Below are 23,328 nucleotides of genomic sequence, written 5' to 3'. Positions count from 1 at the left end.
CTCCCCTTGTGACCAACTTGGTTGCAATTGCTGGCCATGACAACTGGAAGCTATGGAAATGCATTCCAATATATTCAGTATACATATATCCTAAGTATTTGCATACAGAATCGGAAAATAATGAGATCTAGTGCTGACATTTCCTACGTCTTAAAGTCTAATAGTCTAATGCATGGCTACTTAGAAGTAATCACATGAAATATAAAATTGCACTCCTTCATTCCTCAATTTATGACCAGTTTTCAGCTCCTCTGGTGGTCTACTGGGAGCACCACACCAAAAGTGAGGATGTAGGGAGTGCTTCAAAGAGCAGATAACAGGTTGGGATGTTGGGAGAAAACTCAAAGGCTGCTCCACATACAAGGTTTAGATGCAGTTGGGAGTGTTATGCTGCACAATTACAGGGTCAGGGTGTATGAGATGCATATTTCAAGGTGCAAACTCAGCCTATTCTGCCTCACAGGGTTGATGCCTTTTTGTTGTATTATTGTAGTTGCAGGATTTTTCTTCTTGGTTTTTGGTGTCTATAAAAGCTTGCAGACAAACATTCAGAAGTGCCCATAAGGTTAGGTTATGTATGTCTTTGCATTTTGTTTGTCTGTGTAGAAGAAAGATGAAAAGTGAAACCTAATAACTTCAACCATGAAACTTCAACCATGAAAGCTGCAAAAGTGTTTTCATGTCCCCATCTCCTGTGTAAATCCAAGTCACAGAAGATACACTGTGGACACTTATGAGAAGTATGAAGCTGAGAGCTAGTGCGCTCTGTGGGATTTCTTTCCTATTGTAACATGAAGATTACACAAACATGTCCCCCAAATGACATGGCTGCCAATGCAAAAGAAGTCACTAGTAGGTGCGATTCCAGGAGGCACTGCTTCTCTAAGACCTCCATTCATTTCAGTATTTGGTAGATGACTCCTTACGTTTCAGCTTCCCATTCTTGAACAAGATCTTACATGTAGACCAGAAGGGCTGTTCTAATAACTACAGTTAGTTTACTGCAATGCCATTAGCTCATGACAGGAGAAAAGCAACACACAAGCAAGAATCATTATAAAATTACACATTTATTATTTGTTTGTTATTTCATTTACTATATTTATTAGTTGCCCTATCATGCCCCAAACCACAGAAATTCAGCAAAAACTGAACAGCACACTATGCAACTCAGCCATAAATAATAATGCAGAGATTAAAACAAATTCAGCCATAATCATAAAATCAAAACAAGGGAGAGACACAAAATAGCTTGCGGAGCTAAAATACCGGTATATCATGATGACACCATTGTACATAGAAGTGCAGGAAGCTGCTCCTGAGTATTGCCCACACTGACTGGCAGAAGTTCTTTAGGATCTCTCCCAGCCCTACCTGGAGAGGCTGGGGATTGAGCCTGGGACCTTTACATGCTAAGTAGGGACCAGGTGGGTCCCGCAAGGGAGGGCATCCCACAACTGGGAGGCAACTGCTGAAAAGACTCCTTCCGTCAATTGAAATGATAAGGTACAGTGGTACCTCGGGTTAAGTACTTAATTCGTTCTGGAGGTCCATACTTAACCTGAAAGTGTTCTTAACCAGAAGCACCACTTTAGCTAATGGGGCCTCCTGCTGCTGCCGCGCCGCCGGAGCACGATTTCTGTTCTTATCCTGAAGCACTATTTCTGGGTTAGCAGAGTCTGTAACCTGAAGCATATGTAACCTGAAGCCGTATGTAACCCGAGGTACCACTGTATTGGTGTGATGTGCTTGTAATGTGTTGTCTATGTTAGAATTATTAGCTTCATACTACGTTGCTGATCTGTCTTCAATGGCAGCCCATTTGGCACCACAGAAATTATTTGTGTTTGTAAGGACAATTATGGATCCAAGAGCACCCCTGGGTTATGAACTTGATCCTTGTTTAAGGGGAGTTCAATCCCCTCCAGAACAGGCTGAACAATGGAAATCAGAAAAGAGCCATCCACTAAAATGGTCTCTGTCTTACCTGGACTGAGGCTCAATGGGTGGGCCTTTACTCAGTGCACTAGCATACCCTCCAATGAAAATAGGGACGTCCCATTCCGTAATGATAATTTTACTATTTATTCCCCACACATCTTACTGGGTTGCCCCAGCCACTCTGGGCAGCTTCCAACATATAAAAAACCATAATAAAACATTAAACATTAAAAAAAACCCTTCCCTATACAGGATTGCCTCCAGACGGCTCCAGGGTTGGATAACTCCATACCCTCCAACACTTCTTCAATAATAATAATAATAATAATAATAATAATAATAATAATAAATTTTATTTATATCCCGCCCTCCCCAGCCGAAGCCGGGCTCAGGGCGGCTAACAACACTAAAACAGTGCAACATTATAAAAACATTATAAAAATTAATTAAAATCAAAATTGATGGCAACCATAAACTAAAGTTTTGTAAAGATTGCCAAAGGAGGGAGTCAGGCTACACCCTGACCAAAGGCCTGGTGGAACAGCTCTGTCTTGCAGGCCCTGAGGAAAGATGTCAAGTCCTGCAGGGCCCTTGTCTCTTGTGACAGAGCGTTCCACCAGGTTGGAGCCACAGCCGAAAAAGCCCTGGCTCTAGTTGAGGCCAGCCTAACCTCTCTGTGGCCTGGGACCTTGAGGATGTTATTATTATACCAGGAGAGGCGGTCCCGTAGGTACGGGGGTCCTAGGCTGTATAGGGCTTTGAAGGTTAAAACCAGCACCTTAAACCTGATTCTGTACTCCACCGGGAGCCAGTGCAGCTGGTATAGCACCAGATTAATGTGATCTCGCAGCGAAGAATGAAAATGGGGACATCCTACCATACCCTCCAACATTTCTACAATGAAAATAGGGATATCCTAAGCAAAAGTGGGATCTGGGATCAAATCATAAAACTTGCCTAGAACAATGGGAGTTTCAAATGCTGGTGGCTACTTACACGCCATACATCTGAAGCACCAAAGGGGGGGGGGAGAGGAATCATGGGAACTATAGTTTGTCCCCAACAGGGCTATAATTCCTAGCGCCTTTCACACATTACAGTTCCCAGGATTATTGGAGGATGAGTGGGGGTAACTGTGCTTTATTTTTTATTATTATTATTTATGCATTTTCCAGTTTCTATTTAGATATCATATTTTTTCATCATACATTGTTTCTGAACAGACTTCCCAACCCATCACTCCATGGCATTCTAAGTATACCTTGTTTTGCTGCATATCCGTTAGTTTTCCTACCCTATTTTCCTCCCATCAGTTTCCTTGTTATGTTAACTGTTGCTCAAAGTATTACCCCTACTTGTAGAAAAGATTTAGTGTTATATCTTTTTAAGTATTCTCTGAAATATTCCCACACGCCACTTTTTTGTTTCTCATCCTGATTCCTTATTTTAGCTGTCGTATTTGCTAGTTCTGCAAAGGGGGTAACTGTGGTTTAAATGTATGATGCGTATGCAGCAACAGACTCTGTTTAAACTGCTGCATTTGTTGCCACCCTGTGATTTTTTAAATTTTTGTCTCTGTTGCATTTTTTATTCCTGTCAAGTCAGCCCAAAGAATATCTGGGTCCACCCTGAAGGTGCTTTTACACCTTACACAACATTTCCTAAATTAATCATACCATCTTCACTCAAGAGTAACCTTCTGCATGGAAAGCGTAATGCTGGTGGTAAACAAAAAGGGTTTAAAGACTCTCTCAGTGCAAATCTAAAAAAAAATGTAGTATAAACTTCAACAGTTGGGAAACACTGGCCTGCGACCACTCCAGCTGGAGAACAGCCTATACCAAAGGTGTCATGGACTTTGAAGATGCTCGAACTCAGGACAAAAGGGATAAACGTGCTAAGAGGAAGGCATGCTTGGCAAATCCACACCGTGATCAACTCCTGCCCGGGAAACAATGTCCCCACTGTGGAAGGGCGTGTGGATCCAAAATTGGCCTCCACAATCACTTACGGACTCACTGTTAAGACCATGTTCAGGGAAGACAATCTTACTAGGCTACAAGTGATTGCCAAAGAAGAAAAAGAAGAACATTGTCCAGTAGATGTCGCCATAGTTTCTTTTTATGCACTGAAACATGGGGGAGGAGAATTCCTCATGTTTAGGGACTGTGTGCATTTGCAATAAATAGTTTTTATGCTGAACAGAAATTAACAAATGAATTGCATTTCTTTCCTGAAAATTCTTTTTAAAGTTGCTGACCCTGGGAAAAATTGTGCAGGGATAGCACAATTAAGTTGATGCAGCAAGTCTCAGTGAAGTATCAGATGTTACCTAGCTGCAAAATAACAGGATGAGTCCATGTTCCCTATTCTTCTGCAACAACATGCCACCTTGGAAATGTGCAAGCTTATGAGTCCTTGATAAGACTAATTCAAATATATACAACAGTGTAGTAATTACACGGTTGGTCAGCAAAAGTGAAAATATGGGAACCTTTTAGTAAACAGGTTTTTCCTCAGTGAAATACAACAGATTAAACTGTTATTGTTGGGAAAAGGGACTTTATTGGTTTCCTTGTCTCAAGGTAGACATGCTGAATTTGATGAGTTTGTCCCTGTTCTCCAACTTGTGGCAATCTGATCTGCAATAGGACTCATTCTGATAATCAGTTGACCCTGCTTTTGACTTACCTAACAGCCCAGCAGCTGGAACATGAAAAAGGAACTTGTGGCCCTTTAAATGTTGTTGGACTCCAACTCCCATCAACTCCAGCTCCTGTGGCCAGTTGACAGGGAACTGTAGTCTTGTAATTTGAAGCCACTGGCCTGAGTCCAGAGCAGGAGAAAACAAGCTTGTTCCATCTTCCATGTGACAGCCCTTAAGATATTTGAAGATGGCTATCATCTCCTCTCAGTCTTCTTTTTTCCAGGCTAAACATACCCAGCTCCTTCAACTGTTCCTCATAAGGCTTGGTTTCCAGACCCTTTATCTCGGTTGCCCTCCTCTGCACACATTCCAGCTTGTCAACATCCTTCTTAAACTGTAGTGCCCAGAATTTGAGAAGGTATTCTGACAAAGGCAGAATAGAGTGGGAGTATTACCGGTACTTCCCTTGATCAGGACGCAATACTTCTGTTGATGCAGCCTTAATAATAATAATAATAATAATAATAATAATAATAATAATTTATTTGTACCCCGCCCATCTGGCTGGGTTTCCCCAGCCACTCTGGGCGGCTTCCATAGAAACAAAAAATACACTAAAATATCACACATTAAAAACTTCCCTGAAGAGGGCTGCCTACAACAGCATTAGCTTTTTTTGCTGCTGCATCACACTGTTGACTCATGTTAAGCTTGTGGGCCACTAAGACCCCTAGATTTTTTCACATGTGTTACTAGTAAGCCATTTGTCTCCCTTCTTATATTTGTGGAGCTGGTTCTTTCTGCCTAAGTGCAGAACCTTACATTTGTCCCTATTGAATTTCATTTTGTTAGTTTGGGCCCGGTTCTCCAATCTGTTAAGGTCATATTGAATCCCAATTATGTCAGCTTGGTGAGCACCCTCTCAATTCCTTCATTCAAGCTATTTATAAAGACACTGAACAACAACGAGCCCAGGACAGAACCCTGTGGTACCTTACTTGTTACTTTTCTCGCAGGATGACAAAGAACATTAATGAGTACTCTATGGGTTTGGTCAGTCAACCAGCTACAAATCCACCTAACAGTTACCTCGTTCAACCCACATTTTACCAGCTCTCTCATGAGAATATCATGGGAGACTTTGCATGAACATTTAAGTGGGAATTAACTATTTAAGTGAGAATTAACTATGACTGTACCTCTTTGCTTTGCCCCCATGTGGAGCAGAAACATTTCGGCTGTTCAGTATTCCCTTGTATTGAGTTAGAAAGTATGGAAGATCCTTTCTTGACAAGACTATACAACCAAGTGGTTTCTGCTTGGAAAGGGGAGACAGAAGCAAATATTATCTACTCTTCAAATGTCCAATGGGAACTTTCTTCCTCTAAGCATCATAGTTACATACAATGTGTGTGTGGGGGGGGGGTTGTCTGGATCACAACCTGCCCCCTCCCTCTGCTTCAAACAGTCGCAGCTGAAATTGAAAGTCCTATTGTCTGCCAAAAGCCACAATATATACATCCCTTGTGCTCACTACATATTTAGTGCAATGTGTAGATTGGACCTTAAAAGCTTGTGTTTTGCAAAGTTTTCATTTTGTCTCCGTTTCAACTTCTCTCGTCATTCAGATAAGGAACAGAAAACATAAGGGACATTGTAGCGTCAGAGTCACTCCCTGCAAAACCTTGTATTTCCTAGGAGTCGATTACTGAGTAACTGTTGTATGGAGCTGGCAGATTTTCATGTTTGACTATTGCCTTATGACAAATGCACAGTGTGTATAGTCTATGGGAGAATGCTAATCCAAATTTTGGAAGACATGCGTGGGTGTTTATGTTGATTTGTGGCTTCTAAAAGGAATGAACTGCTTTATATCTGAGAAGAAGACTGGGGTCAGGAAGGATAAATAGATGTCATTCATGGAATTATTGGCTCGTTTTTAGGTCTGGACAACATCATGCTAAAGGAAATACCATAAGCTTTTTTTTTGTTTTAAAGCAAGATCTAATTGAAGGGCCATTGTTAAAATCAGTGTAGTCAATGACACTGTCTCAACTAAATTGTATATGACAGATTGCCATCCAATCTCTGCTTAAAAACCTCCATGACCTGTAAACCCTCTAGGCAGGAATTATGCCTCTTCTGTTATGTATACCACCTACCATATTACAATAATTATATTATTATAAATTAATAGCAGATGTAGCAGAAGGCACTACTGAATAACTAACATGTGTGGCCACAAATTTAGCTGTATATATATTTGGCAATAATTATATCATTGTCAATCTGTACTGTGCATCCTTGAAATGAAAACAACATCTTTTCCAAATTCCAAACCCAATTCCAGACCTGATGTTATGACTCAACTGAAGGGTTCCTCAACCGAAGGTGACCTGGAGCCCCTGGTATTTAGTGAAGCCTGTGAGCTGTCTAGATCTGGGGGCACAGGTGAATCAGGACAAGGCTGCCAGAGGACTGCCCACATAGCAGAAGAGTGTGACCTTTGGAGGCCAATACTAAACACATCCTGAGACTGCAAGACTGACCACACCTTAAACATCTTTTTGACAACAGCCAGTGGAATTCAGTTGTATCTTGGATGTGGTTCCAGCAGCTCCAACCCTAAACTAGGCCAGAAGAACTGCTGGAAGAGAACAATACCTTCCCATACCCTTGATAGCTCTGATATCTGGAAGTTCTCTGTGACCCAGGGCCCAGGAGGGACAAGAAAGCTTACCTGCTTCCAATATTAAATCAATTTACTCTTTGCTGGTGCCAGCCATATGCTACATTCCTTCAAGGGGGGTGTTGGTTCCCTTACTGCATCACCACCCATTACGGAAAACTGTGAGTGATCAAGATTATCTCCCCCTTTTCCTTCTCCATTTGACGCTTCCTTGTGCAAACAGTAGAGTTAGTTTATCATAAAGGAAATGCACTTCAGAGGGAACCTGGGACTCTGGAGGCAAAATCCAAACAAGTTAATGGTAAAGCTATCTAGACCAGAGAGAGACCAACATGAGGCATGCAGATAACCATATTGCAAGAGATCATTACTGTACTACTCTTAGCCTTCCCAACAATGACAAACAATTGGAGATGTTTGCTCCAATTAAGCTTTAAAGAGTGGGTTTTGTGGGGAAAGCTCTGGAGCAAAAAAAAGGGGGGGAGAGCATTCAGACACAGAGCTTTAAAGTCCAGAATGTGCCTGGCAAGAGCAGAAGACAGGTAAGTGTGGATAAGCCCAAAGAGTTAAAGCTCCTTATTAAAGCTGCAAATAATAGCTGTAGAGGGAAAGAGTTCAGATTTCTGAACTTCTGTGGTGCTAAAGCTTCTAGCATTCAACTCAGTGGATGTGCTCACATGTAATGTGAAGCTATGGTTTAGTGTTATTATGACAAGCCATAGTGACTTGGGCTCATGCATTCTTCTCAGTCTCCTCTTCCAGAATGCTCAGAAGCTTTCACTTGACTAGCCACAGTAGAGTGTTGCATCAGAACCCTAAACTGTGGTTCACCTTATCTATGGTTTATTGAAAGAAGTCACCTTTAACCCGCGGTTTGAAGTTGGCCTGTTTTGATCAAGCATAAATCAGATTCATCATAGTTTGCTAGGTCTGGATGACCTAGGAATCTGTGGTTAATCTAAAACAGAAGCGACTCCTGTGTCAGAGGAGGCGGCGGCTCCAAGGCTCACCTTATCTTGTTTTCATAATACTATGGTTTAGTATTACGTCCAATCAGTCCAATGTATTCATTCTTAATCTGACTCTAGATACATGATAATCTGACGATAGCACTATTCCAGTGGACATATCCAGTAGCACATAATTAACATTATGCCTGTGCTTGAGAGCTTTGTTGAATCATGTTAAAAACCATTATGTCAGTATAAACCGTAAAACAGAATTATGTACTGCAGCTGACCTGCATAATTTGTGATTTACCAAGCGGAATGCAGCTTGAGAAGTTGGAACTAGGTGGTCCAAGGGAGCGTCTGAGTGGGATGTGGGAGGTGAAATCAGGACCCCAATAAGTGTTTTCCCCCCCCAGCCCAGTCAGGGGGTTTATCAAGCCCCTCAATGAGCTTCTGTACGCAGTTAGCTGGTACGTTGCACTCAGCTTGTTGGGTCAGCAAATTGTGCAGGTTTATGCAGAAGTGCCTCTTTTCAAAATCTGGCAGTCAAACATGACTTTTTAAAAAAACCTGCCACTGTCTACATCTTATACTTTAAATCAAACGGCTTCTTGATCTTTATGCAAAAAGTTTTAAGTGTTGAGTTGATGCATACTTCAGATAACAAAAGTAACCAGTCCACAGCAGGAAACACATGTATCCTCTTGGTCTTGTAATCTTTTTGAGTGTAGCCAACACTCAGGTGCAGACCCAGGCAAGCAAGCTACAGAAAAGACCCTCTTCCCCACCCTCCACTAAAATACTGTACTGTTAGATGCATATTTTTCTGTTGATACAAGCTGATACTTGTTTTCAGTTCTACATACTCAAAAGCTCATTGCAGATTCCAATAAAATCTAAACCTAATTTCCACTTGTGGGTTAAAGTGTAACCCAATTGATAAGATATGTCAGGAAAGCATTTTATACCATCATTACATCTTTGGAGAAATTCTATGGCATGTCCTATTCCTCCCTCGCTCCCTTCCTTGCTTTAATTGTATTTTCCAATACTCTTTTATTAAGAGTGTGATCTACTGATTGCTGCTTTGCTACAGATAGAGGGGGCTTGTGTTCCTCCCGGGCCATTTGGGTGCTTCAAGGGTTTGAAAGTGCAGAGACATGACAAAATTATTACAGAAGCAGATCCTGTCTGGAAACCATATATATTTATTGGGACTGGTGATAGAGATGGATGGAATCAATTGTGAAGCACTTAATTCAATGCTTAATTATCGGTTCTGTTTCATAACTAATTCAGAAAATAATATGGACTTCAAATTAATTACAAATGCCTTGTAATGCATGTTGATAATGTCATTGGCATAGCCCAGCAAGTAAAGGACAAGATGGGGCCTCACTGCATCCGTGTACAGAAGCAAACCAGCCTGGTACTTGTGGCACTGGTGATGTGGCAGGATTCTCTACTGTACTCTAGGACAGTTTTTCCCAACCTTGTGCCTCCAGCTGTTTTTGAACTACAACTCCCATCATCCCTGACTAGCAAGACCAGTGGCAAGGGATGATGGGAATTGTAGTCCAAAAACAGCTGGAGGCACAAGGTTGGGAAACACTGCTCTAGGACAGCAAGCTAGCTTTCGGGAGAGAGCAAGGTAGGTTGCAAGATGGCACACATATCTTTGCCTGCTCACTACCCCTCAATATCTGCTGCCTGTGGTGTCTGGCACATTTTGCCTAATAGTAAAGCTGGTGGCGCTGTGGGTTAAAGCCTCAGCGCCTAGGACTTGCCGATCGAAAGGTCGGCGGTTCAAATCCCCGCGGCGGGGTGCGCTCCCGTTGCTCGGTCCCAGCGCCTGCCAACCTAGCAGTTCGAAAGCACCTCCAGGTGCAAGTAGATAAATAGGGACCGCTTACCAGCGGGAAGGTAAACGGCGTTTCCGTGTGCAGCTCTGGCTCGCCAGAGCACCGATGTCACGCTGGCCACGTGACCCGGAAGTGTCTCCGGACAGCGCTGGCCCCTGGCCTCTTGAGTGAGATGGGGGCACAACCCCAGAGTCTGGCAAGACTGGCCCGTACGGGCAGGGGTACCTTTACCTTTACCTTTTTAAAGCTGGTCCTGTACCAGAGACCTTTTTAAATGGAATCAGAGGAGCAGTCTGCATTTATGAAGTGGTTTGATTTGTGTCTTCATTGTCAAAAGGGGGCTGTAGAAGTAGTTACAGAGTCTGGGTGAGATCAGGAGAATATCTAATCCTGGATATTCTCAGAATCCACACAAATCCCAGGATAAAATATTTGACTATAAAGAAGTGAAATAGAATGTTTTGTTCTCTGCCTACACTTGTATTTTATTTTATTTTAACAATTGGCTTGCTCATAAACTCCTCACAAAACCATGTAGTAGTAGAGTGGGAGCAGTTTCCAAAGGAATTTGCCATCCTAAAGGAATATAGTCCCAAGAGACCTGCAGTTTTTCCAGTAATCAGTTACTGGATATATTTGCAATCCTACTCCAAAGGCAAACAAAAATTTGCATGTAATAGTGTGCTTGTCCCAACCCCTTTCTACACAGAGTAGGAAACTATCATATGATAAGAGATCATTAATCTGAGGCTTCCATATACATGCAGGTGTGAGCTTCTGAGGTCTTAGTCTTCTAGCAATGCCTCCTTAATGGTTTCCTGCTTGGAATATGGTCCAGGCTTGTAACCACTGAATTCATAAGAGCGAATGGAATGCTGCCATTGTTCCTGTGGCTGTGTGTTATGAGCAGGAAGATCCTTGCATCAAATCACCAGTCAGCTGGTGCCCAGTTGGTCACAGGGGCAGTGGCGTAGCATGGGGTTGCAGGGGGGGCCGGGCGCACCGGGCGCAACATCTGAGGGTTAGGGTTAGGGGGCGCAAATTACTTGCCTTGCCCCAGGTGCTGACAACCAACGCTACGCCACTGCACAGGGGCTCTTTATAGTTGGCAAAGCGGCCACATTTTATTCAAGTAAATTAGAGCCAAGGCCCATTTTTGTCTGTAACAAGATACATTTTTGTAGCATTTCTTACATATTTTCAACCAGCTCAGAAATAAGTGCATTTCTACCCTCAGAATAACTGTAAATAATAAAGCTTCCATTGTTGAGCAGCAGAGACCACTTGATGAGAATTGCAGATGTACTTAGCCATTCTTAAGTGATACAGTATAGTCTGGTTGTTTATTCTTTTTAAAACAAATTGTTCCTTAAAAAAAGAAGTCAAAAATATGAATTTTACTTGAAAATATCTCCCACCAATGTTGGAGGCAGATTAAAGGTAGGATAACCCAGAAGCAGTGTAATTTATTCAGAGCAGCTTTTAAAAAGAAAACTCCACTACAAAGTTAGAGAGCTGTGCGTATGGAGGGAGGGAGTGTCATCTAGCAGCTAAATTTAAAAGACATGAGTAGTTAGGAGACAGAATCCTTTCCTAATCACCCACCCACCACAGAATTCGCAGAATTTCCCTGTGATTATCTGATAAAGAGGAAACTGGAGTCAAAGGAGAATACAAAAGCAAGTAGATAAGAATTAACCCTTAAGTGGAAGAGCATATTTGGATCCAAAATCTTCCAGATCAAAGTTATATCTAATGATGTAATCAGTGACAAAACTGGGTGTATATACCCATATACCTTATTCACTATAGAATTAACAGTGGATCTTAGTCTTATAGTACACTATTTATTTATTACAGCGATGTACAAGGGATAACTCTGCTCTCTGCATTTCTCCTGAAGTTGCTGCAGTGAGAAAATCATGTAAACTGTTGACCTCTGAGCTCTAAAGCCCTGTCAGTGAGTAACTTGAAACAATCTGTTAAGGAACTACAGGCACTAAGGCTTTCTCCACATTACTGAGCAGGGAGATTCCACAGTAGTTGTTACAGTCATAGCGGTCACCTACATTCTTGTAGAGGATCACAATGCTGCAGTTGTGGCAGGAGGCAGGACAGGGTCTCAAACAAAGCTGGGTGCTCTTAAGCCCACAAGCCCAGCATGTTCACACCATGTCCCAGTGACTTCTACGCTAGCTTGGTTATGTCCACAGAATGGAAGATGGCAGGGTCCCCAAGGATGTGCTCTACGGGGAGCTGACTTCAGTCACTAGACACAGACTAATTCTACATTATAAAGATGTCTGCAAACATGACATGAAGGCTGGCACCATTAACTCAGCAGTATGGGAATCCATTGCAAATGATCACAGTGCCTGGAGACAGACAGCTTGGTTTAGTGTCCACAGCAGTGACCAGAGGAGGAATGGCTGCTGGGAGGAGAAGAAACACCATGGTGCATCTGCAGCAGCACAACCGGACCCCGTCATCTGCCCCAGTTGCACGTATTGGTCTCTATAGCCACAGCAGGTGTGGCAACTCTTCAGCCGTTTGACTTCACCCTCAAAGGTGCACTCCTGCATTGTCTACCAAGACAGACAGATGCCAACAATATGTCACCTTTTCCTCCAAGGAGTTCAAGGTGATGTATAATTGTACATGGTTCTCCGCTTCCTATTTTATCCTCACAACCTTGCCAGGTAGGTTAGGCTGAGATACATGACTGGCCTTAAGTTAAGGTTGCCAGATTTTTTTCAATGAATCCAGGGACACTTTTCAACTTTCTAGGGACGCGGGTGGCACTGTGGGTTAAACCACAGAGCCTAGGACTTGCTGCTCAGAAGGTCGGCGGTTTGAATCCCCGCAACGGGGTGAGCTCCCATTGCTTGGTCCCTGCTCCTGCCAACCTAGCAGTTCGAAAGCACGTCAAAGTGCAAGTAGATAAATAGGTACTGCTCCCGCGGGAAGGTAAACAGCGTTTCTGTGCGCTGCTCTGGTTCGCCAGAAGCAGCTTAGTCATGCTGGCCACATGACCAGGAAGCTATACGCCGGCTCCCTCGGCCAATAAAGCGAGATGAGCACCGCAACCCCAGAGTTGGCTACGACTGGACCTAATGGTCAGGGGTCCCTTTATCTTTACTAAATAGATGTATTTTGTCAGGGGACTGATTTGTAAATCCTGGGACTGTCCTTAGGTCACCCAGTGAGCTTCATGCTCGAGTGGGGATTTTAACCCTGGCCTCCAATTACTTTAACCAGGGCACCAGCACTTAACTCTCTAGTCTATGTAGCTAAAGGGGTGTATCAATGAATACCCCCCCCCTTTACTGGGTATCTTTTCTTTATTTGTACATGCAAACGCTATGAGGAGGGTAGAGCCAAGCTTTTACGGAGTGCAGTTGTGGGTAACTGTACTGCGAAGGGCGGGAAACGCTTCTGGCTCCTGGTGGCTTGAGATTGGGTAAGCAAAGCTCAAGTTTTCTCTGCTGGGATTTTTGGATGGCTTTGCAAAAGATGCAAAAGGAGAGGGGGGGGACAGAAGCCCGTCCTCTGATGGCGATAGGGCGTCTTTCTTTGAACTCTCCGCGGATTGGTTGGCTTCAAACCCTCTCTTCGCTTTCCCTCGGCCTCCCCCTCCCCTCTTTTCCACCGCAGCCCCGGCGGGGTTTAAAACTTGAGGGCTCGCCGCTCTCAAGGCTCGTCTGCGCCGCTCGGACGTCGAGGAGGAGAGAGAGCATGGCCAGCCTGCGGGGCTTAAGCTTGTGGGCGCTGCTGGCGGCGCTGGCGGCACCCGGGAGCGGCTTCCCTCACGGGGGGCTCCTCTTCCCCTTCGGCTCGGAGCGAGGCGACGCCGAGCTGGAGGCTGGGGACGACGCGCATTCCCCGCCTCTGGAGCTCAGCACCGCGCTGCGCTTCTACGGCTCCAGCGTCGACTCCCTCTATGTGAGTGCGGGGGGGGGGGAGCAGCAGGCGGGGGCGACCCCCAGGGGTGGGCGAGGGGCGGGCGAGTGAGTGAGTCCCGGGAGAGGGGGCAGTGGCCTGGGAAAGGGCTGAGGCGGAGGTCCCCTCAGCTGAGGCGAGGTTGCTGTCACTGCTGTGGGGCAATGGCGGGGGCGGAGGGTCTGCTGCCCAGGCTGTCGGCCAAGTGGGGCCAAAGGCGGTGCGGGGTAAAGGGCTTCCTGTGGCGGGAGGTTGCTTAATTCCTAAGAGGGGGAATTGCTGGGTCCTCTCCTTTCCCAATGTGGCTTCCCCGACAAGAGGGGCGCCTTCTGCCTATGCTCAGAGGCGCCGCCGCCCCTCCGCGTGACTCCTTTGTAATTTAGACCTCTGCGGGTTGAGCCTCATGACTGCAAAAGCGACGCCAGGGGGAAAGACCAAGCGCAAATGAAGCCGCGGCATGTAGGTTTTCCCCATAAAAGTTATTGAGACAAAAGGCATTTCCCTCCACTCGCGCCTGTAAATTCTCTTGCAGCGGGGGGGGGGGGGGGCTTTTCAAGCCCAGGAATTCCCCGCGTGGTGGTGCCGCCGGAGGGACATTGTGTCGTTAAGAGTTGAGCCCCTATTGAAAACGGGGGGCAGCTGGCAGCTCCTGACAAACGGCTTATTTCAGGAGGAGGAGAAGCAGTTGTGCAGGAGCAGGTCAAGGAGAGGGTTGCTGGGTGGGAAGGGGAGGAACTGTCCAGAACCATTTTGGCAACTCGACTAGATTTTTGCTAATTCCAAACAAAATAGAAAGCAGATGGGATTTGTCCTTTCCAGGACTTGCCGTCCCTGCTCAATGAGGGGTTGTTGCCTGGGTTTCAGCAGTTTATTCCACTGAACTATAGGTCATGCAAATAAAATTGTGGCCCTATAGCTGAGTACAAAGGGTCAGATTCTGTTCTAAGTAAATTGGCATTCTTTCTGTCAGCCAAGGATTTAGTGCATGGTGGTTCTGTTCTGCTGAATTCTGCAATGGTTTATTTTCTCACTCCTTACTTTACACTTTTTCATTACAGTAGGGGTTGCTTTCCTTATATTCTTCCAGAATTGTGAGGTATTTCAGTATGTTTTCATCTTAATTTGGCTTATTTAAAAGGCCAGACACACTGAAATGCTTTGAATAGTGTGGCTGTGGTGAAGTACAATGCCAAACCATAGTTGACACAAGAACAGCTAGGCACAAATTTCCTCCTCTTACATGTAGCAGTTAGTAAATTCTGGTCCTTGTTTGCTAGTTAGCCTGAACAGGCAGACCATTATTTGTGTTTGCCTGCAAACCAGGCTGACTGTAATCGAGTTTGCTGGAAAGTGCAAGCCATAGTTTTTTGCCTGGTCTGACAAACTGGCAATGTATCGTTTGTTGAGAATAAGATCAGAACTTAACTGACACTCTGTGCAAGGGAAGAAGGTGGGGAGAGTAGAAATGCATGAGCATAAAATTCATGTCTGCACATCCTTGAAATGCTGTGCCATCTGAATGCACATTATTTTTTATTGGTACACCATAGGCTGGTGCTTACCTTTTAAAGCTCTATATGGTTTAGGATCTAGGTACTTGAAAGACCATCTTCCCCATATCAACATGCCTGATATTAAGGTCAGTGTCACACGTCCTTCTCTGAATCTGGATATCCCTGCCAAGTGAAGTGAGTCAGGGGTGAGTGGACCCAGGGCTTTTTTGGTTGTGTCACCCTGCAAAATGGTGGCTTGCCTAACGCCTGCATTGCTATCTTCTGGGTGATGCCACGTGAATACTCTTCTGTTTTACAAAGCCTTTTTACATCACAGCTCTAAAGTTTGATGGTGCCCTTAAGCGTTGCTTTATTGTTCGTTATTTTACTCATTATTGTGTACAGATGCAATTTCGTGAACTGCCCTGAAAAATTCAAATTGTAGGGCAGTATATCAGTCTATTAAATAAAGAAGAACTGTATTCCAAGAACTGGAATACAAAATCATACTATGCCGCACAATGCCAGTATAGCTACCAATATTTCTATCATAGTAGCAAGCAGCTTTGGCAATAACCTCATAAATTTTATTAGCCTGGTTTTTTTTGCTCATGAGATGCATTAGTATAGGAAGGATCAGGGCAGGCCCACCCATGAAGTGGAGTGAAGCAGCTGCCACCACCTCTGCCACTGGTGGAGAAGCAGTGGCACCAATTTGAGGTCTTACTGGATATCAGCTCCAATGTTGGTGGCAGGTGGGGCAGCGGCGGTGCCAGTGTATGGCATGGTGGTGGTGTCAGCAGAGTTGGGTGGCATGGAGGTGGCATGGCAAAGCGGGGTGGCACATCCCATTTTGCCTCAAGCCACAAAATGGGACTGGGAGGAATGACATGTTCCATCCCTCTTTTGCCACTCCTTCCTATAAGTAAGAACCAAAGTGGTCTTGCAGAGGAGAAACAGAACATTTGGTGTCCCCTCCGGCAGCCTGTTCACTTCACTGGATGCAGTTCCTTGTTGCTTGTGGTGACCAGGCAAGAGTTTAACTGTAAGGATGCTATCAGATATAATACATTGCAGTATATGGGATAATAATATTTAGTTTGGCTTTCTGCTTTTTCAGTGAAATTAACTCTACACCAATCTGATTCGAGAAGATGGCTTGTGAAACATGTTCTTCTCCTGAGGCTATCTTATTTAGAAAATGGTTTCAAGGAAATTGTAATCTGCTCTGTGCTTTTGGGATTGGGTGGGACAGAATAAAAACCCAAGCAAATGAACACAAACTATAATTTCATTTATTTATTTATTTAGCATGTATATATACCGTCTTCTTGCAAAATTTCAGGGCGGTGTACTACAATGTTAAAATATTTAAAAGCAACAGAGGTCAATCATTAAAATGACAAGTTACTCCAGGGGCATTTTTAAACAACTGTCGTTGTCTTTGGCGATCACTTGTAGCTGAGTAAGATTGTCTTCCATAAATATGGTGTTAACAGTGTGTCCGTAAGTGACTGTAGAGGCCAATTCTGGATCCGCACATCCATTCACAGTGGGGACATAGGTTTCTGGGTGGGAGTTGATCATGGTGAGGATTTGCCAAACATGCCTTCCTCTTAGCTTATAGGTCTCTGAAAGTCTTTGTGGGCTATGCAAGTCTCTGAAATAAGCAATGGGTCAGATTCTTATCTGGTGAAAACAAGCCATAAGGCTTTGTTTTATGACGTCCAACGCTGCCGAAGTGGTCTGCAGACGTAGTGAACAGTGATTTCGGATATACCCACTGTTGTGGAATTCTTCTAAAGCACAGCAGAAGGATACAGAAATGCTTCAAAAACCCATCTATATGGTGAATGGAATTGTATAACAACAATTGCTATGGAGCAGTGGTCATAAAGACTTTCAAAGACCTATAAGACTTGTTTATTTGGTTCTATGTTTTTAAGAGAATCCATGAAGAGTGCATAATTTGTGACTTTCAGAGATTTAGAAAATTTCAGTTTATTTGGTTTTGCAGAGAGTGCATATTTCATATTGTTCAATGTTCTGTATATAGTATATAAAGAGTTTATATTGACATTGCATTGTTGGACTTGGTCATTGTGTTGCATTTGGATATTATTGATATTTGTTTGCAACACAGGGGTTTAATTGTTTGGTTACTTCTTCCAGTACACTGAACATTTGTTCACCAGTCTTCCCCAAGTGATATTATTATTATTATTATTATTATTAATAGTAGTAGTAAAATTTTTTGGAGACACCGTTGGTGGAATCTTTTGAGGAGTTGGTGTTTATAAGTGGTCCATGTTGGCATTTTTAAAAAAAAGGTTTTCAAGAGGCACCTGAAAGTCAAATGTGAGCATGCCTGCTGAATCTCTGTTGAAAGAGTGTTCCACAGCATGGGACTAGGGATACTATATGCTCGACATGGTATTATGCCATGTATGCCTCATATAGCATGAGGCTATTTGAGGCCAGTCCGGTCTCAATTAAAATGAATTGTCAGGGTACGAAAAATTCCTATTAAATTAAAAACCATTTGCCTAGGTATGTCAATAGTACTGATTCTCAATGATATTTCATAAGGTGGGGATAGTAATAACATTTAAATGCCTCTTTAAAATGTGTAGGCTTACCCAAGCTTTCTTTGATGCTTGACTCTTAATTTTTAACTTTGTTTTCCACACTGTTCTGTTTTATTTGTGATTTACAGTTCTGTTTTGTCATAATCTTGTCCTTTGTAAAATTTATTGAATAAGGTTGTATTTTTATGTAAGCAGCTTAGAGATTTCTATGATAACTGAGCTGTGTAACAATTCTATGGCCTCCAGATATTAATTACATGCATCTCAAGCATGCATTAGTTAATAATAGAATTATAGAATTGGAAAGGATCTGGAGGTTATCTATTCCTACCCCCTGAAATGCAGGACATGTGGTTCCTCATCCAATTTGAAACCATACCAAACCTTACTTAGCTGTACAAATGTGTTTGTGGTTTTATTGCTGAGCCACTATGTGAAGTGACAAGAATTCTCAACGTTGGACTGCTTTCTCTCAAACCACAGAATTGTTTACCTGCGTTCCCTTCCTTCCTGTTTCCTGCTCCTCCTTCTGTCTTTCATAAATTTCCTTAGCTGATAGAGGCAGAACTATGTATAAAGTGTGTCACATGTTTTCTTAACATCCCATAAATGTAACTTAGCCATCTATGCAATTCAGAAGTACTGAATCCTAAAAAATATATCACAAGGTTGTGTGTCCTGTCAGATTAAATGGAGTAATACCTTAAAAGGAAATGGTGCATTCTACAGCTGTTATTGTCTCCAGACAATTAGTGATGTTCCGTTTCCCCCTTCATATAAATATGTCTCTCTAATAATATGCAGTCTGACTATAATGTGAATATCTAGGTTTGAGCTGGCAGTTTTATTTGTATTTAAATTCATGTTCACTCATACTACTTGAAAAGATGCATACATACTTGACCAGACCTTAAATTCATTTCCTTACTTGGGTTAAGCTGGTAGAGTAATTATTCTTCTACTGGGGTGCTTTCAGATGTGAGTTTATTATGGAATTAGTGCTGCTCATGCAAACAAGCCCTCCACCAGTAGCCACATAATGTTATCACCATCAAAATACCAGCTATGTTTGTTTTACATTTAATCTGTATTTTCCTTTACTGTGGGAAATCTGATAACTAAAAGTAATCCATTATACATTTGCAGAACTGCTGGTGTGGAAGCTTGCTAGTGCATTTCTTCCTCCCTTTTTTGGTGAGCAGTTTGTCACATGCGTGGGGACGTGGTGGTGAATGGTTTCTGTTGCCATATTCCCCACTTCCATTTGCCTCACCTGGACACAACCAATACATTCTGTTTGTGGCAGCCTCCTTTGTTGGCATCTGTCTGTCTACAGAGACAATGGAGTGTGCCTCCAGGGGTGAACTCAAACCTCCGAGTTAGCAGCACCCAAATGACTTCCCTGGGGCGCAAACCTGGGAAGTGTATATGGAGTTCCTGGGCTGCCCAGATGCAAAGACCCCACCCTCTCTGCCTCATTGTTGTGGTCAACTGGAAAGCAGAGCAGTATGTTGCTGGAAGGAGGCATACAAAGTGCCATCCAGCTATCTTAGGGATTTGTGTAGTGTTTACCCACAAGGTAGCGGAGGTTTAGGGTCTGAGTTTTTCTTCTCCTTGATGGGCCACCTTCCCAGGTTGATGAGTCCCATCTGCCCCTTACTTCCCTCTACAGCACATCCAGAAACTGCCTGCTTGACAGTTGGCCCCACTATTGGTTTCATTTGCTCAATCCACTGCAGCCTGTCTTCACATGCAGAGGAAATCCCTTACTCACCAAGAGTTTGAGACCCATCGGCTACCCTCCTCTGATTTAGCTGGCCAATCAAAGGCATTCCTGGGGTGTAACAGGTGTCCCATGCCACAGGTGAGCACTAAGTGCTGGGTAGGGACCAAAGGTGGACAAACTACCCCAGAAGGAGCATGATGTGTTCCCCACCAGAGGTACTACCCCTCCCCTAGACCCCATACACCTCTGGCAGCCTCAAATACCAAAGAAAATACATCTATTCCTACTTATTGTTGTGTGCAGAAGGCATGCCTAGTTCAGTTCAAAACTAAAGCAGCCCAGCTATGGCAAGGGGAGATGCCTGATGTTCTTTTTACATGCTTCCCTCCTGGAGTCTTTCATATTGAGCACTGGTAGATGGCCTTGTTGCATCTGGGTTTTGTTTGCTTACCTTTCTCTCTTGGTTGATGCTATGTGCTAATGACATTGACCAGAAAGCAATTCACTGTATTCCAGGGGTGCCAACTTGAATAAAATACTGGGAGAGGGCCAGGTAAGCCCCACATAATCGATCACATGATGTGGTGTGCACACACACCATTTGAATAGCAATGCCCATCAACTTTGGGGGCTCCTATCCCCTCAAACCCCTCGGTCCCTAGGAGGTGACTGCTATGTTGTATTCTGCCCAACATCACATTGATAGACTTAAAGAAGTATATCAATGGAAGTGCAGAAAACAAAGATTCCCTCATGGTTGAACTGCATATTCATTTATTAGAATAAGAAAGGAGTTTTATTATTTCCTGTCCCTTAGAATGCTAAATGAAATCGGTCTCTTAAGAGAGCAGCTGCTTCACGTTTTAGTCTGGATGCATGTCATATGTACCCAAGATTTCAAAAATTGTAAGAAACAATTGTTTATTTTGCAAATTTAATTTATAATAAGAAGATTTTGATTCTGTTCAGTAATGAATGTATACGTTTTCATTTACAGTAAGTTGCAAAAAGTTTAACTTGCTGGTTATTTTCTTCCTTGGGCTTGTTCTTCACAGCACAATCATAGCCATGTCTACTTAGAAGTAAGCTGTGCTAAATTCAAGGGGGCTTACTCCTAGGTAGGTAAGTGTGGTTAGGATTATAGCTGTAGCCACTCATTATTCTAGTGTCCTATTGTTTCAAAAACAAGTCCTTTTTGGCAGGCTCTTTCACTCATTCTCAGAACATATTGAAATACTCTAATAGAACCAATCATGCTGAAAATTCAACTTACTTATTTCATTTATATCCCATTGATCCTCCCATGTGTTTGGCATCATACATGAGGGTTATCCCATTATATTCTCACAATAAGTTAGGCTGAGAAAGATTTATTGTTTTATTTTGATCAAATAACATCTTAAAGCAGTTTGGAAAAGATTATAGCAGAACAATATAATATGTGGGCAGTCTCTGCTCAAGCCACTGAAGTGGGTGAATAAATGGTTAGCGGTTTGGAATAAGGCTTCAGCATTCTTCCTAGACCTTCCTGTGACTAACAAAGCCAAAGGAAGTTGTACAAATATAGAAAAGTGCAGAACAGGTAATGCAAACAAGAGAAATGTTGGGAATTTGCTTGATTTACATTTTTAAAAATTCTTTTTATTAAAGATTAGCTTGGGTTGCATATTTATACAAGTACAGAATTTGGCTGTTTGTTGGCACATAACTTGGTTTGCTGCTTCAGTGCTACTTGAAACTGATTTTTAGGGTGATGATGATGATGATGATGATGATGATGATTTTATTATTTATTCCCCGCCCATCTGGCTGGGTTTCCCCAGCCACTCTGGGTGGCCTCCTCCCAAAAAAGGTTAAAATACAATAATTCATCAAACATTAAAAATTTCCCTAAACAGGGCTGCCTTCAGATGTCTTCTAAAAGTCAGATAGTTGTTTATTTCTTTGACATCTGATGGGAGGGCGTTCCACAGGGCAGGCGCTACTACCAGGTCAGATGCTATTGTAACTTTTAATTTGTAACAGTTCTGACAGCATGGGTCCCATTTTAGGCCCAATGGCTGTGCCAGCTCCTTGCTGATGCAGCTGCCTGCCTGCCTCTGGTCCATGCAGGGTGCCACACATAGAATGTAGATGCAGCAGTGTCCTTGCTGCTCTATAAAGCCTCAGCCAGGCTTGGGGAAGAGGATTAGGATGACTCTCTTAGACAGCTTTATTAGGTATCATGAAAGGGTTCATTTAAAACTTGGAGACAATAATAGGAATTCAAATGGTGTGTTTGTGTATGCACAACCACACCCACCCTATTTGAATTCCTATTATTGTCTACTACTCTATCCTTAACTTACAAACTACACTCTAGAGTAAGTCCTGAATATTCAGTGTTCGCAAAATGTATGAAAATTGTATTTGGAGGCATGGTGCTCTGTTGAACTGTAAATGGCTGAAGCAGCTACTCCAAGGCTGGAAGAATTTGCTGTGTGTCACATCTCCAGTCTGTACTAGGAAAGTCATGATCAATGCTCTATATCTTATGTACGAGTCATTTCCTATCACAGATTTACATGCCAGCTACCTGCAATGTCAGATATTCCTATTTGCCAAAGTTCTCTACTCATTGATACAAAAGTTTCCTATGCCATTTTTGCAAATGTCTTTGCATCAGAGCTTTGGGCAGCTTGGATTTTTATCTCACCAGAAAGTGTGTCTGTTGTATCTGTTGTTTTGGCATCCTGTAGATATTCTGGAGAACAGCACAGCTGTGTCTGTTTGAGAAGAGCCTGGAATGATTACACTCATGATTGTATTTTGATAAGGAAATGCCAAGGATGCAATAATGTAATCAGCGAAAGATGCAAAGTATAGAGTTTTTTCTTCTTGACATCTTAAGTGGTCTACGTAACATTGCAACATAGCAGAGACCACAGGCCATGGCAGATAAGGAGGCTCTGTAACCTGGTCTAATTGTGAAACAGGAAGTCGCTGCTGGTAGGAATCGGGGATAAATTAGGTTTGGTTAGCATTTTTAATACAAAACTACCTAGTACCTGAGGGGCACGGGTGGCACTGTGGTCTAAACCACAGAGCCTAAGGGCTTTTTGATCAGAAGGTTGGCCGTTCAAATCCCCGCGACGGGGTGAGCTCCCATTGCTCGGTCCCTGCTCCTGCTAACCTAGTGGGTGATCACACAGGGTCCCCGGACGTTTCACCATCTATTGATCCCTGTGCCACCACTTTATTTCTCACTGCCACCACCCAGGCCCTACCTGATACAATACTGGTCCAGTCAGGGTTAAATTGGAACATAAACTTCTGTTTATTTATTGCAGTTTAACAAGTGCGTGGTTTCATAAACGGTATCAGTCAATTACAATCATGGGGTGCCTATCCAGACCTATAACTTCCGCTACCTGGTCTCACTCACTAAACCACCTCTCGGTTATTTACTTGTCTTCCTAGTTCCTAACTGTTCCTGACTCAGCTTATTTCTCTA

The 23,328-nt window shown here is 43.1% G+C and overlaps 1 protein-coding gene across 7 annotated transcripts in view; it reads left to right on the top strand.

The window, feature by feature from the left end:
• Window positions 1-13,696: 13,696 nt before the first annotated feature.
• NID1 (nidogen 1) overlaps window positions 13,697-23,328 on the top strand; it is a 54,803-nt gene continuing 45,171 nt past the window's right edge. For all 7 annotated transcript variants that reach the window (XR_014562484.1, XR_014562485.1, XR_014562486.1 and 4 more), the window contains exon 1: window positions 13,697-14,031. Coding sequence is in view for 1 of the 7 variants with exons in the window: in XM_083732194.1 (XP_083588320.1) it covers window positions 13,825-14,031 (207 nt within the window). In the remaining 6 variants the exon portion in view is untranslated. The remainder of the gene's footprint in view (window positions 14,032-23,328) is intronic.

The sequence above is a fragment of the Podarcis gaigeae genome, assembly GCF_964106915.1.
Source record: "Podarcis gaigeae genome assembly, chromosome: 3".
In the NCBI taxonomy this organism is placed as follows: domain Eukaryota; kingdom Metazoa; phylum Chordata; class Lepidosauria; order Squamata; family Lacertidae; genus Podarcis; species Podarcis gaigeae.
The sequence above is the reverse complement of the archived record's forward strand: the minus strand, read 5'-3'. Positions and strand labels throughout refer to the sequence as shown.